At 37.4% G+C, this 14,769-nt stretch overlaps 1 protein-coding gene across 1 annotated transcript in view; it reads left to right on the forward strand.

Moving 5' to 3' along the window:
• Positions 1 to 14,769, forward strand: part of PKD2 (polycystin 2, transient receptor potential cation channel) — a 68,039-nt gene that overhangs the window by 42,186 nt on the left and 11,084 nt on the right. The window contains exons 10-12 of the mRNA XM_045820154.1: positions 2,516 to 2,614; positions 13,396 to 13,517; positions 13,773 to 13,890. Of these exons, the coding sequence (XP_045676110.1) occupies positions 2,516 to 2,614; positions 13,396 to 13,517; positions 13,773 to 13,890 (339 nt within the window). The remainder of the gene's footprint in view (positions 1 to 2,515; positions 2,615 to 13,395; positions 13,518 to 13,772; positions 13,891 to 14,769) is intronic.

Raw genomic sequence — 14,769 nt, forward strand, 5'->3', positions numbered from 1 at the left:
GGCCTTAAGTTAATCAAGATTTTTAAAGGCATTTTGTTCTTCATCTTAACATTTATGCATTTATTTGTCCACTAAGGAAGTGTTAAATTAAGTTAGTTTAACCTAGGCAGTGGTTATTTTTTCATCTAAACACAAACACTTAAAAATTCCCACATCAACCATAACCTTAAGAAAACAACGAAGCTCCCTTTTTAATGGATTTGTAAAGATTCTTGTATAAGGTTCAGTATTTCAGTGTAATATCTCCAGATTGGTCTGGGTATTTAGTGGTTAAGTGTATGGCATTCACTGAGTGAGAATTAAACATGTTTGGATACAACTGAAGAGTCAGGAATGTCATGCTAGTTCATTTGTATCTTGCTGTACACATGTATCATGATTACTTTTAAACTGGAGCCTCCTAAGTTTCTTCTTCCCATAGTATATATTAAAGAAAAAAACAGAGGAAAAGTCAGCCCGTGTTACTGTCTAACGTTGGTAGTACTTTGAATTCTGGAGCATGTGGATCCCTCAATGTCTACTAAGAAAACAAAAACCAGGAACTGAGAGTTCTGCAGTGACCCAGAGTTGACCTGAGGCCACCTTAGTTTTCTCTGTACGTCAGTCAGCCAAGGAAGGGACCTAACTGGCAATTGGCAGTGCTCGTACGTGGACCTGTTGAATCCTGTTCTCCAGTAGATAGCACTATCTAAATTATTCAATCATGTTATCAGATCAGTCACTCAAACATGAAAAGAAGCTCTTAGTTTTTGTCTTTATACTAAAATAATTTTTTTGTGCTACTGCACAAGAAGGAACTGCTCTCCCTGCAGCCCCCCAGAAAGAGAAGGGAGGCTACTATGGATACAAACTTTTTTTTAAGGAAATGACTAGCCAAGTACAGTGTTGGCCGAATTTCTGAGATGACTTCCAGGTGTTAATTTATTGCCCCTACTTAACAAGAAGCCACATTGGTGTGAGGTGGCTCAGCTGAGGCAGGAAGCAAAAGCCCCATCATCAGTGGAGAAAGACCTGATTGCAGAGTCCATCTGACTACTGAGTGAACCTTGTGAGCCAGGATGGAAAGAAGGAGGGTGAACTTCCTCTCCCTTCACCCTCCAGAGCCTTTCTCAGCCACTTTCCAATTTTTGAAATCCCTTCAGAGCACACACTGTAATCCATTTCAACTAATACATTTGCAGGCATTAGGTAACAGCCATTTGGAAACAAACATAAAACATTAGATGCCTGGATTGTAAAGGAGATGTAGGAGGTATTACTGCAACTACAACTGCCTGCCCTTGGAATTGAATATTAAGCCAGAAACTTCTGTGAATTCTACATTCTCTTCTCATTTCTGCTGCAGAATCTTAAACAGTATTCTTTCTTAGTTCATGGCAATTTGGTAGCCCATTAAAATTCATTAGAATAATGTAGCTCTTGTTTGTTAATTCATCAGTCATTCAATAAATATTTACTGAGCCACTGTATTGCAATGTGCTAGACACTGGCGATGCAGGGGTAAGGAAAATCGAGCCCCACCCTCATGAAGTTTCCATACACTTGTAGAGGACATAGACATAATCAGATACACAACTCTATAGTTACAAATCATAGTTAAGTGCTAAAAAGGAAAAACAAAGAGCATGTTAAAAAAGGACCTAATCAGTTGGGCACAGTGCTTCCAGAAAATGTGTCGCGAACAAGTGTTGAAAATATAAACCATTATGCTAAGGAAGGGGAAAGTCAGGAAAATGGACTAACCATTACTGAATAGTAACAATAAATTATGTAGCACCATACCTTAGGCCTTGTCTTTAAGCACTTTTCATAGATTATCTCACCAATTCTTACCACAGATATGTGGGGAAGGTACTGTGATTTCCCTCATATTATAAATACAAAGACAAATAAATATATTTTTAAATGAAGATTTGAAATTTAATATAGCCTTGGCAGCAGACTGAAGCCCAACTTTGCTCAACTCCAAAGCCTGTGCCTTTTCCACGGAGCTTTCCTTGACTGTCCTTTTACTATAACTACCAAATTCCTCTTTGCAGAGGCCTTTTAAATTCTTCTATAAATCTCAAATAATATTATAGAACAATATTTGGAATAAACATAGAATTTCATTTGTCTGTGTTGACTGTTGAAATTTGAAAAGCTATTTAGAACTCCAGATAATTTATGTCAAATAAAAAATGTGGAGAACATATATAAGCAAAAATAAGAATCTCTCCATTCATAGTTAAATACATTAATACTTTGTTGTATTTTATTCTTGTTTCTTTTTACAAAATATATCAATATATGGTTTTGTAAATAAGAAAATATCAAATTTTCTTTTGGCAGGACTTAATAGAAAAAATAATTTTCCCAAACTATATGGTAGCAAACTTAATTCATGACTTTTTAAGATACCAAATTGTTTTTTTCAAATGGCAAACAAAAAGGCATGTGTCAAAGATTAGATTGATACTTACAAATGTATTTAGGTTGCTACTTTAACCTCAACTTTCCTTTGACTCACAAACAGAATATGTTTTTGGCCATCATCAATGATACTTACTCTGAAGTTAAATCTGATTTGGCTCAGCAGAAAGCTGAAATGGAACTCTCAGATCTTATCAGAAAGGTATGACAAGCTCTAATTCTCAGACTTGTTTTATTTTCTACATAAAATAAGCATGTTTCAGTCAGATATCCAAATCAACATTAATCAATTGTCATTGTTTAAAATAAATAGTAGATTGTTGTATTATAGGAATAATTTAAGTGTTCTTGGAGCTAGAGATGGATCCACTGCTAGCTTGGATTTAAATTCTGGGAAACCTTTAATACCCTGGAATTAAATTCTCAGTGAACTCTTGAGACTCTTCGAAGAGCTGAACTGCTGGTTCCATCCCCTTTGTTTTGATACCTCCTGTAGTTGGCTCTCCCTTCCAGACTCAGTTTAGAATAAACTGGAAGATTATAAAGACATTTCCACTTTATCCAGATCAGTTATAGTTTTTTTTTTAAACTTTCAGAATAAAATACCTTGTAGTTCACCCTGTATCCTTGACCTTCCGGAGAAGGTATAACATGGTTAAAGGAAAAGGTCTTCAGAGAAAGGCCACAGCCTATGGGCATGAGAACTTTCACTACCCACCTTCTCAGGATGTGCTTACTTGTTAAATACAAGAGCAGGACTGGAAAGTTGGGCAGCTTTGTTCTTCTCAACCTGACTTCATTTGGTTTAAAGCAACCACAAACAGCTACATCTAAAGTTTATAGCTTGTTACCTGACTTCATTGATTTCTAAGATACAGTGGCTCCTTTTCTGTTGACTCAAGCCGTGGACCTATGTTGTCTATGAATCATGTGGTAACAGAGAACTTTTCCCTCTTAAAGCAGAGTCTATTGGATGGGACCTAATTTGCATTATCCTGAATTTTGCATAACAGTTTATTGTATTCTAGCAAATCTCCAGGGTGTATACAGGCAGTCCTCACTTTGCAATTTGGTCCTTATGCATAAATATCCATGATTTCTGTTAAATAACACCAGCTTCTCAACACAGTTCAAATTTCAGTTATCACAGTGTACTAATAGCATAAAGTACAAACTTCACTTTCAAAACCGTAAAAGCAGGCGTTGGTGCTGGCTTTCACTGCCAGAACCAATAAGCAGAGACAGGGATTGAATATCTGTGGGCACTTTATTCAGATGGCCAGCTATCTGAAAAAAAGACAGCAGATTATGTACCTTAAGAAACCATTTTACATTCCATTTTAAACTGACCCTTTTTATAAGGAGAAGAAAAGTGTAGGTAAGGGGTTTGGAATTCAGGGAAAAATTTAATCAGATAAAATGCTGCAGCATTCTTTCCTCTGCAGTTCTTCCTCTCTCCCTGGAACACAAGGGCTCAGATACCGTCTTGATTGCTCACAGTCCTCCTGGGGCACAAAGGTGGAACTGCTTGTGGCGTCTTGGGATCAGGGTGGGTCATACCTTCAGTTTCTGAATAATAAGCTTTTTCCTTTGCTTATTAGCTATTACCTGAAACTAAAGTTTTTCAATTCTTGAGTCCCCTGTCATTTTCATTTATCACAGTATATTAACTGTGAGTAACAGCATAAAGTGCAAACCTCACTACATATCAAATTACAGATGTGCATCAGAATCAGTGACCAATAATGCCACTTCTTGCAAAGGCTCAGCTTAGTTACTGAGGACGTGCTATTCACTTAACACATGAAGCTCATAATTGTGTTGTTTCCTTATCTTCCAGTGATAAATTGTGTGACATTTTACCAAAAAAAAAAGAAAGAAAGAAAGAAAGAAAGAAAGAAAGAAAGAAAGAAAGAAAGAAAGAAAGAAAGAAAGAAAAGAATAATTACTGGAAGAGAGAATGGGCCAGCAAAGATGAAAGTATAGCAGAGAAATGAAAAATGATACCACTATTTGTGAAAATCAAAATGAATGTATTGAATTTATAGAAAGAATAAGTAGCTGTTTGTGAGAATATCACTGCTACCATTGGGAGATCTAGATACTCAGCCAAAAGAACTTAGTGATAGCATTAAGTGTGTTAAATTTATCAACATAGTGAGGCAAGTGATTGTGACCAAAAGAATGAAGATGCTTCAGAGGAAGTGATATTAGCAAAAACAAAACAAAACAAAACAAAAACACTTCACATTAAAGGAACTCTTGGCAGTACTTTGCAACATGAAAAGTGCAAAGGATAAAATGTTGGGAATTGACCCATACTGAGAAAGGCTTATGATAACTCACCAAGATTGAAAAAGATGCTCAGATGCTTGCGCTATATTGTAAGTTTTATAAGAAGAAGGCAAACAATGTTCAAAATACTCTAGATAAGTTTAACCCTTCTTAAGGAAAAAGAATTGCACTATTTATTCTCCCAAGGAAATAATGGATCCAGTAATTTCCGAATTTGCCTCATTAACCACATTCTTGAGTTCAGAACAGAGGATCACACATTTCAGGTTTTACACTAAATCATGGGCTTGGTCCCAGTGCAAATTTAAGCAGGGACTGTGTTGGGACCGCATCACATGTTATTGTCTTAGCCTCAAGGCTCACATATCATCAGACAAACTGGGATCTTTTCACTATTGAGAATTAATAATGTGTGCTAATAACAGCAATAATAATAATAGTTAATCCTTTTGTATTTTCTTAATAGACACTAAGGAGGAGAAACCCAATTTCCTCTACTGTCAAGGTTCTTCTGGCTGGTCTAATAACCAAATAGACATTAGACAGATTAGCAAGAGAAAACAACCAAATTTAATACATACATGTGTATGGAAACCCCACATACATGAGAGTCAGAGACCCCACATGCACAAGAGGTGCAGAGATGGAAAGGGAACATGGGTATACAAGACATCCTGAGCTGTGAATGAGGTAAGGTGCCTCAGAGACTTCAAAGGGTCACTGCAGGATGATAAGAACTGATGCTTAGTAAATACAAGTTTGCTTTGCTCTATAGATTGGTCAAAAACCATTATCACTGATAATTGCTTATTATGGGCAAGGCCCCTAATTTAAATTCTTCTAAGTGGTTAAGGGAGGGGCAGAGATTTCTTATGCCTAGGATTAAAGTTTCCTTTGCTCAGAACAATCTGCATACCACATAGGCACGTCTTGGAGTGACTCATTCTGAACCCCCACAATTCCCTGCTCTGAAATTTCCCTGGAAGTTTCACATGCCAGAAGGTGGGCAAGTAGATTGTTCTACATCTCATTAAACTTGTCTCAGTTTTAAGACAAGTTCAATTCAGTTAAGTAGTCGTGTCTCATTTCAGGAGGCAGTGATGCAGGTGGGTTCCCAAAGTTAAGTCTATGGTACAAGCAACTAGGTATTTAATAAGAGGCATCTGTCTGTATGGAAACAAAAAAAAAGGTTAATTATTGGAGAAGATGATAATCCCAGTTTCTGAGCTCTGAAGGTAAGCAGTCAAGAAGATTTCTAGATGTCTGTCTCCAGTCATCTTCAGATGGGGTAAAGGCAGGCTGGGACGATATCATAGATTCTCCTGATCTGCAGTTTGAACATCTCTGGTGATCTTTCTGCAACAGGCACAGAGATTGATGATAGATGAGCTGTTGTGATCTCTCTGAAGTCCATATCAAGTTATCTGTCCCACTTTAGCTTGCATGGCCTTGGAAAAGCACAGGGTTTTTTTTAATCCTCACCTGAGGATATGTTTTTCTTGCTTTCAGAGAGAGGAATGGGGAGTGAAACATTGATGTGGGAGAGAAACATCAATCGGTTGCCTCTTATACATGTCCCTGCTGGGGATTGAACCAATACGCTAGATATGTGCCCTAACCAGTAATTGAACCTGCAAACCTTTCAGTGTATGGGACAGTGCTCCGATCAACTGAGCTTCCTGGCAATGGGGAAAAAGGGCAGTTTCAATTCTTAATAATTCCAAGTCAAAGGGTGAGAAAATGATGTTAGTTCAGAAGATTATAGCCAAATATTTAAGAATACCCATAAAGTCCTCATAGCCACTCAGCCAAAAAAGAAAACAAGAAAAATTCAGGATCCAGTCCAGTTCAGAGGTAGAAAATTTTTTAAATTTAAAAGTCAGTGAACAACACTAGAAGTGAATATCCACAAAGGTATATTATAGTTTTTACTGCAGTGTAATTTTTTCTCTCTAAAATTATTCCCATTTTGCCTAAAGATAGCCAAATTAAAATTAATTTATTCACAAAATTAGTCTAGTTTCATTAAATTTGGCCTGATTATTTGTGTTAGCCCACTAAGAATAGTAGTTGCTAGCCCTGACCAGTGTGGCTTAGTTGATTGGTCATCATCCCACAAAGCGAAAGGTCATAGGTTCTATCTTCAGTCAGGGCACATGCTTGGGTTGCAGGTTCCATGCACATATGTGAAGGCACATATGAAAAGCAGCTGGTCAATGTTTCTCTCCCTCTTGTTCTCTCTCTCTTCCCCCTCTCTAAAAATAAATAAAATCTTTAAACAAAAAGGAGGGGATAGAAATTACACATATACACCCTTAAATCTGCTTCGCTGGAATTTTTCATGAGGAATCTTCAGATTGATCTTAAAAAGGCCTCTCAAAGGCAGAAAGCCAAGGCAAGGACTTGCCATCAGACATTGCCTGTAATACCTATAGGTTTGGGTGAGTTCCTCTCTTCACAAGGTCTCCAAAGTATCCTGAGATTTCTACACCTGCTGAGAAGTGACATTCTTTACTGATATGGCAAGGCTGCTGGGAACCAGTTAAGCAAGCCACCAGGCCAATATTTCCAAGTACTTTTATTGGCTTCTATAAGTCAGTCTTAATTCTTTGAAGCTGTCTTGTCATATTCATGTCTCAAATATGGCATTCCAGTCAAAGACTTCTTAATAAAGCCAGTTTCCAGTTGCATTCTGTTATAAGGAGAAGATATTTTATTGAACTTGTGCAAATAACCATATTTTCATGAAAATAAAAATACTTAAGACTTTCCAAATTTTGGAGGGATCAGGTAGAAAGGAAAAGATAAGTGTTTCAATATTGCTTACAAGGTACAGTTTACCAAATTGCTATGTCATAGGTAGTTTAAGAGAAACAAATTTCCTTAAATCTGGAAAACAAAAGATCAAAATATATTAGTAATTTCAAACAAAAAAAAAGTCATAGAAATGTAACCATTTTCATCAATTCACTCAGTCCTGTGCAGTTAAATTTGTTCTGCTTGACACCAAATTTTCCATTAGTTCTCTGCACCTTGCCTGATACTCAAGGGTGATAGGGTCAATCATAATTTCAAGAAGTTTACAGCCATTGTTTACCCACCTTAATTTCTTTGACTCAGGAGACTATTGCCATGTAAGGGCATCAGCATAGCAAAGGTCTGGCAATGAGGGGTCATTTTTGCATAAGCAGAATGGATTTCTTTATTTTACTTTATTTGGGAAAGGCCTAGGCATTTCACGAATATTTAACTAGCAAAACTTCATCATTTACTTTAACTAGCAAAACTTTAGAGGTTCAAGTTACCAAAATTTAGGAAACCATTTTTAACAATATCATTATTGCTAAATAGTTCACCTAAAAGGAAAACTTTTATCTTACTTAAATTTATTTATTTGTTTATTCCTAGCAATTAAGTTTAGATTACTTTTGAAAATGTTATTATACCAAATTACTTTTCTTGCTGACAACAGACATAACATAAACTTACTTGACTAATAAACCCAGATAGAATAAAAGTATTATTTAATGCTGATTATTCTAAAGATATGCATATTTAACCAAACCAAACTCAAACCAGCTTTAATATAAAATATTTTCCCAGATCACATGATTCTAAAAAGGTTTGGGTTAGATTCTGTTACGTTTTTTGAGAATTCTCATATAAGCCGTTATTGTTTAAGCCAGTTTAAAAGTGCTTTTTTATAAGTCAACATTACATCCAGAAGTAGAAAATACCACACAACACACACGAACATACAAACGAGTGTGAACAGTAATTCCCTAGTCTTCATTTTTAAATTATTGCCATAAGACACATAAGATGATGTAAAAGAACAATTGGGTTCAAACTGTTTCTGGCAGAATAAGTGAAAGTGACCATGTAGGTGGTCAAAGCTTGTTCTTACTAATATTTGTGGAGAGTCTTTAAGTTTTGTGTTTGTTTTTCACAAGGGAGTCTTGGAGCCACAAAAGCAGTTTGTGCTTTCAAAAACACCCTGGTCTCCCTTTTTCTTTCTTCAGTCTTAGAAACTGTGGCTGATAAAGATAGCTGGGCTTTGAACTCCTTCTAAAGCTGCATTTCTGCTTTCACAAACATTTGTGAGATAAGAACAATTGCTCTCAAAATGTGGGCTGTAAATTAAGTGACATCATAAATTGACCTACCTAGTTATGTAATCCTTAATTTGCTTCTTTCCCTCTGAGTATATAGTTTTATTTTACCTTAGGGAAAGAGCTCAAATAAAAAAAAAAATCAGGCTCTTACATTAGTTTCCCAGTTGACCAAATTGCTGATCAGTAAGTTACTAAATCCTTTCAGATATCTTAGCAGGTTTTGCTGAGACAAGCAGTAAATATTTCCGGCAGTGTTAAACAGTCCCATGGGCTCAAGAGGGCACAGAGGCTACTCCCTTCTCGAGTCTGTCCCTCTGACAGCCAACAGGAGGAGCTGACAGCCTTGATGCCCCAGCTCCCCAGTGAGACACAGTACTGTCTACTTCCAGTAGGCAGTCAAGTAAAGAGGCGTGATCAATGAAAGCTGACAAAACTTTTTTTAACATAAAGGTGCTTGTAAATTCCAGTTTCAATAATCTTACCAATTCTTATATTTTCATATTCTTTTAATGTAAGTCTAGTCCAAGTCAAGGCTTCACCAGTGAGTTTTGGTGCCACAGTTCATGAATTCCTATATTAAGAAGTCTTGGAAATTTCTCTTTTCTATTTCCTGGCCTCTCTTGAGTAAAAAGGCTCTGGATCCACAGCAAGGGGTCAGCCACAGGACCTGACGCTGGCCCTGTTATCAATCTTTACCTCGATTTGACCAGCCTCACTGTTGCCCCAAGGGATTGCTGGTCAGCTTTCTCATTGTAATCATTTCCTTACAGTTTTTTAGATTTCTCCACACCGGGTAAATAGAGCAGTCGTGTTTGGGGTCCTTTATTTGGGTGACCAACAAGGGGTCATTCTGGGCCATTCATCCTTTGGTAGTGCTGTACTAGAACCTTCATTTTAACCTCAGCAATATCGTTTTATTCCAACTTCTTTTCTTTCTAATCGGTACATTCTTTGTAATAGCCATTGTTAGTTTGGATCATAATATCCCCAAAGGCTGGCAGTGCTGTGGCAGGACCCTGGCTGTAGTTTAGCCCACATTTCTTTGTGACCATATTTGGGGCTTCCAGCCTTACCATTACCAAGGCTAACTGTTAGAACATAAAATTTTGGTTGTCTTTAAGGAAAATTCTGCCCTTTTTTTCTTTTATTTTTTTTAAATGCAGGACAGTTGTACTTCCAATATCCTGATTAAAAAAAAAAAACAAATGCTATCTGAAAACATCTGAAGGCCAATGGGAAGGAGTCTGACTTGACTTGAATATTCTACTTTTTATATAATAGAATTCCATTTTATTGAGAGAATCATAATGGTTAGTTGTAGCAATATGAGAGCTCTCTAATGTCATTATTTCTTTCTTTTCAATTTAGAAATTTTTCCAATTAAAAGGATCTCTCATCTGGCCTTGACAGTGGGGGTCTATAGTGACTCAAACCGATACTGTGGACCTAAAAGGCTTTTCCAAAGGACAGTGGGAAAAGTTGCAGCTCTCACAAGAAAGTTTATTGCCCAAGTTAGACTACAAAATATGAAGGGTGTTGGGGAGAGGGAGAGGCACTGTCTTTAAACAACTGTCCCAAAACACAGGTAATCACGTGCCTTCCCCCTTTGAGTAGAGTAAGGTGTCAGGATTCCCTAAGCTTGTATCCACAGCCTCTTTGGCTGCTCACCAGATGCATGTGCATCATTCATCTGGCAGAGGTAACAGATCATGTCTGCAAGGAACAGGACAAGCACAGAAAACTCTTGGTAACTTGTCTTGACCAAACAGAGAGCAAGGTGCCTCTTGGCAAGTGCACCCCCTGGATGTTAGGAGCCGGAGAGAAAATACCCTCACTGGTCATAAGACCAAGTTTTCAGGACAAATAAAACAAAATGAGAGAAACCAGACAGAGAAAAGCAAAACCATGGGCACTCACCAAGTAACCAAGAATTGCTTCTCCAAAAAACTACTTTCACAAATATTCTCTTCTGCCAGTCTAAATTTAGAAGAGAGAAAGAGTTTCTCACCACTTTTGCTTCTACCAGGTCCTATAGAGGGAGGTCAGAGAGTGTGCTGACATGATAAGATCCCTTACTTTCTGCTGGGCTGTGTCAGACACCCCGGGATCTCCTCATCTGCAGCAGCCTCGTGAGGAAGCGCAGGGTTCCAGCCAGTGAGTTTATCCTGCTCACAGCACCAGCTATGAGGAAGGAACACACTTCCTCTACCCTCAGTTCTTCTGGCTGGCTTAATAAATACACATGAGATAGATTAGCAAGAAAAAATAACCAAATTTAATATGTACGTATGTATGGGAACCCCACATCCATGAGAGAATCAGAGACCCACATGGGTCAGAGGTATAGAGATAGAAAGGCAGCATGGGTGTAGAAGACATTTCTGAGCTATGGATGAGATAAGGTGCCTTGGGGGCTTCAAAGGGTCATTGCAGGGTGGTAAGAAGAGCAGGTGAGTTTGCCTTGCCCTACAGACAGGTCAAAAGCTATTATCTCTGATAATTGCTTATTGTGGACAAGGCCCCTAATTCAAGTTCTTCTAGGTATTTAAGGGAAGGACAGAGGTTTCTCCTCCACCTGTAGCTAAAGTTGCCTTTAGCTCAAAACAATCTGCATATCACAGAAGCACATCTTGGTTAGCCGTGTTCTGAACCCCAACAGTACAATGCTAAATACATATGTATTATTTCATTTTTTCTAATGACAGCTATGTGAATTGATGGCTGTTATCCACATTCTAGGGATGGTGTAATAACTGAGGCATGGAGAAGGTAAGCATGTTCAAGGTCACATAGCAGTTGGGCCAAGCCATAACACATGCCCTTAACCTAATCAAAAGACTTTACATATGACAATAGGAACTTGTTTTATTTGGATAGGAAGAGGCAATTCTAGTGCATTCTCCTTTCAGTGATATGAACTATTCAAAGTGAGCAGTTGAGATTCTTCTAAGCTTCTTTGACTTAATTCTTTTGGATCGCAGAGTACTGCTATGGAAATAAGCTGCAGTGGAAATCATACTTTTCTTCTAATATATGCAATGCAAGATATTCAGTTCTGAGATATTCAGGGTGGTTAGCTTCTTTCTTTGTCCTTTCAAAAGAGTAAAATTTTTGTATCATTCAGAGCATCTCTGACTTTGAAATGATCAACCTTTATCTTCATCCCCACTGGCCTGGCTGGCCATATATTTAGTAAAAACAGTTTTGGGGGGTACCCACTTACCATATTTGATTTGAAAGAATATTCACCATCATAATTTATTGAGCTGCCACACCCCCCAAAGTCTCATAAAAAATTGCACCATATTGTCTGTAAAAAGAATCTTCCAGTCAGAAAGGGTGTCCCCTTTGGGAGAGGTCATTGAAGTCTCAACTTTTGGGTCCACTGGATGGAGGCGGTTGCATGATGTTGTAATTTAGAAGGTCTTAGGATATGTTTTTTTTTAAGATTTTGTTTATTTATTTTTAGGGAAGGAAAGGAGGGAGAGAGAGAGAGAGGGAGAGAGAGAGAGAGTGAGAGAGAGAAACATCAAAGTGCGGTTGCTGGGGGTTATGGCCTGCAACCCAGGAATGTACCCTGGCTGGGAATCGAACCTGGGACACTTTGGTTCCCAGCCCACGCTCAATCCACTGAGCTACGCCAGCCAGGGCTAGGATATGTTTTTTTTTTTAATGCCCACCTTGTAAGGTTATTTATTTGAGAGAGAGAGAGAGGAAGGGTGACTCAGAGAGAGAGAAAAGGGAATGATTTGTTTTCCCACTAATTTATGCATTTATTGATTGCTTCTTGTATGTGCCCTGACTGGGAATCAAACCTGCAACCTTGGTGTATTGGGATGATACTCTAACCAGCTGAGGTACCCAGCCAGGGCAAGGATAAGTTTTTTACAAAGTAATAAAACACTTTAATTTTCAATGTTGCTACAATAATACTTTAAATTTATAGTAAATAAACATTCATTTTACTATCTTTTTATTTCCCTATGACTTTATAACCAACACTAAGGGAGCTCTTAATGTTTGATAAGAAGTTTTAAAGGTCATGGAACAGTCAGTTTATCCTGTTGATAATCAATATCACCTTGTACAGTTTGAGCTTCCATGGTCATTTTTACAGTCCTGCACTACAGTGCAAAACAAGGTCTGCCTATAGTTTATTAATGAAAAATCCACACCCCCCATTGTACTGAAATATATATTAACATGTATAAGGAGATTACCATGAGATAATATAGAAAATAAACAATTTATGACTCAGGTTTCTCAGTATTTTTAAGAACTGTTGCACATTCCTGCATATCCTGAAGCAGACAGCTATGAAACATGTAGTGATTTGTGTTTCTATAACCTAAACGTGCACTCACATATGAGCAAAAGGCTCTCAGTTTTCCTTGATTTACTGAAAGACTCTGACTCTTTGTATGTAACTCTTGTGGAAGATACATGCATTATTTATTAAACACATACTTCTTGGGTGGCACTGTTCTGGGTTTACAGTAGTTTCTACTGTAAATTGAAGGCAAAACAAACACAACAGGAGAAAACACTAAACCAAGTCTTTTCTTTCCAACAGGGCTACCATAAAGCTTTGGTCAAACTAAAACTAAAAAAAAATACCGTGGACGATATTTCAGAGAGTCTGCGACAATGCGGAGGCAAGTTAAACTTTGATGAACTTCGACAAGATCTCAAAGGGTGAGAATCACACTTTCTGAGGCCGTGGAAAATTCTTTATGTAAAGATAAATTCTTGGTGACTTGGGTATTTCTGGCCCAAGTACTCACAGAAATACCTTCTTTCAGCGGTGGATATCTTTCTGAAATAATACTATAAGAGGAGGACTGTCCCCAGTTCAGCAATTTCTCCTTTCCTTCTGCATTTTGATGTCTCTGTGTTTGGGTTGGACAATGTTAGTGAACCAGCTCATCTGTAACCTCTCCATAATTTCAGGAAGGGCCATACTGATGCAGAGATCGAGGCAATATTCACAAAATATGACCGAGACGGAGACCAGGAACTGACTGAACATGAACATCAGCAGATGAGAGATGACTTGGAAAAAGAGAGGGTGGGTTTAGTTCGGCACCCACAGTGTTGCAGACACTATACTAAATAGTGGGTTGTTGAGAGTCACTCACCCTCATTCTCACCCTCTCTTTCTCTCCCTCCCTCCTTTCTCACTCTTGTTCTCTCTCATCAATTTATGTATGAGTTCCCTGCTTATTCCAACAAGGATATATATCACAACAATACATAAAAACGCAATAAGCATAAATCAAAATGAAGAATAGAGCAAAACAAAACAGAAGTAAAATATAAAACTAGACTATGAATGAAGTTAAAAATGAGCATAAAAGCACCTATGCCTATTAAGATTGGACTACAAATTTGTCCCTAAGCTTTCTAGTAATGAATTTGAAAAGAGAAACCTGAAGAGTTACATATTTTACAATGTCTTTGAGAGTGAGGAAAAAAGATTTCTTAGGAGATGTAAAATTAGTTACTCTTGAAATTAACATTTAACATAAAATAGCTACCTTCCACTTGAATATTTATTAAACTATTAAAAGTAAACTTACATGGGCTTTTATCATCAGAAAATGGGTAAGAACTTTAATATTAACTTTAAAAATAAATGGTTAAATAAATTTACATGGTAGTTGAGGTACACTGAATAAAGATGCATGTTATATAGAAAAGTCATTTTCCTACGAGGAGATAGTATAGAACAGTAATTTCTAAATGCTGCTCCACAGAACAGTACCGTTAGGTGAAAAGCTTCACCATAGTAAAATGTGAACAAGAAGACAGTAAAATTTTCACAAGGCTGTATTTAGTCAAAATTCTTATTCTGAGATTATATCCTTTCTTTGTAGCTATTAAGTATGTTGGCTTGTATGAAAAGGTGTACAGTTCTTCATTTACTTTTTCTTTGCCTTGGGCTTTT

Source organism: Phyllostomus hastatus, unplaced genomic scaffold, assembly GCF_019186645.2.
Source record: "Phyllostomus hastatus isolate PE091 unplaced genomic scaffold, TTU_PhHast_1.1 phas_scaffold_39, whole genome shotgun sequence".
Classification (NCBI taxonomy): Eukaryota; Metazoa; Chordata; class Mammalia; order Chiroptera; family Phyllostomidae; genus Phyllostomus; species Phyllostomus hastatus.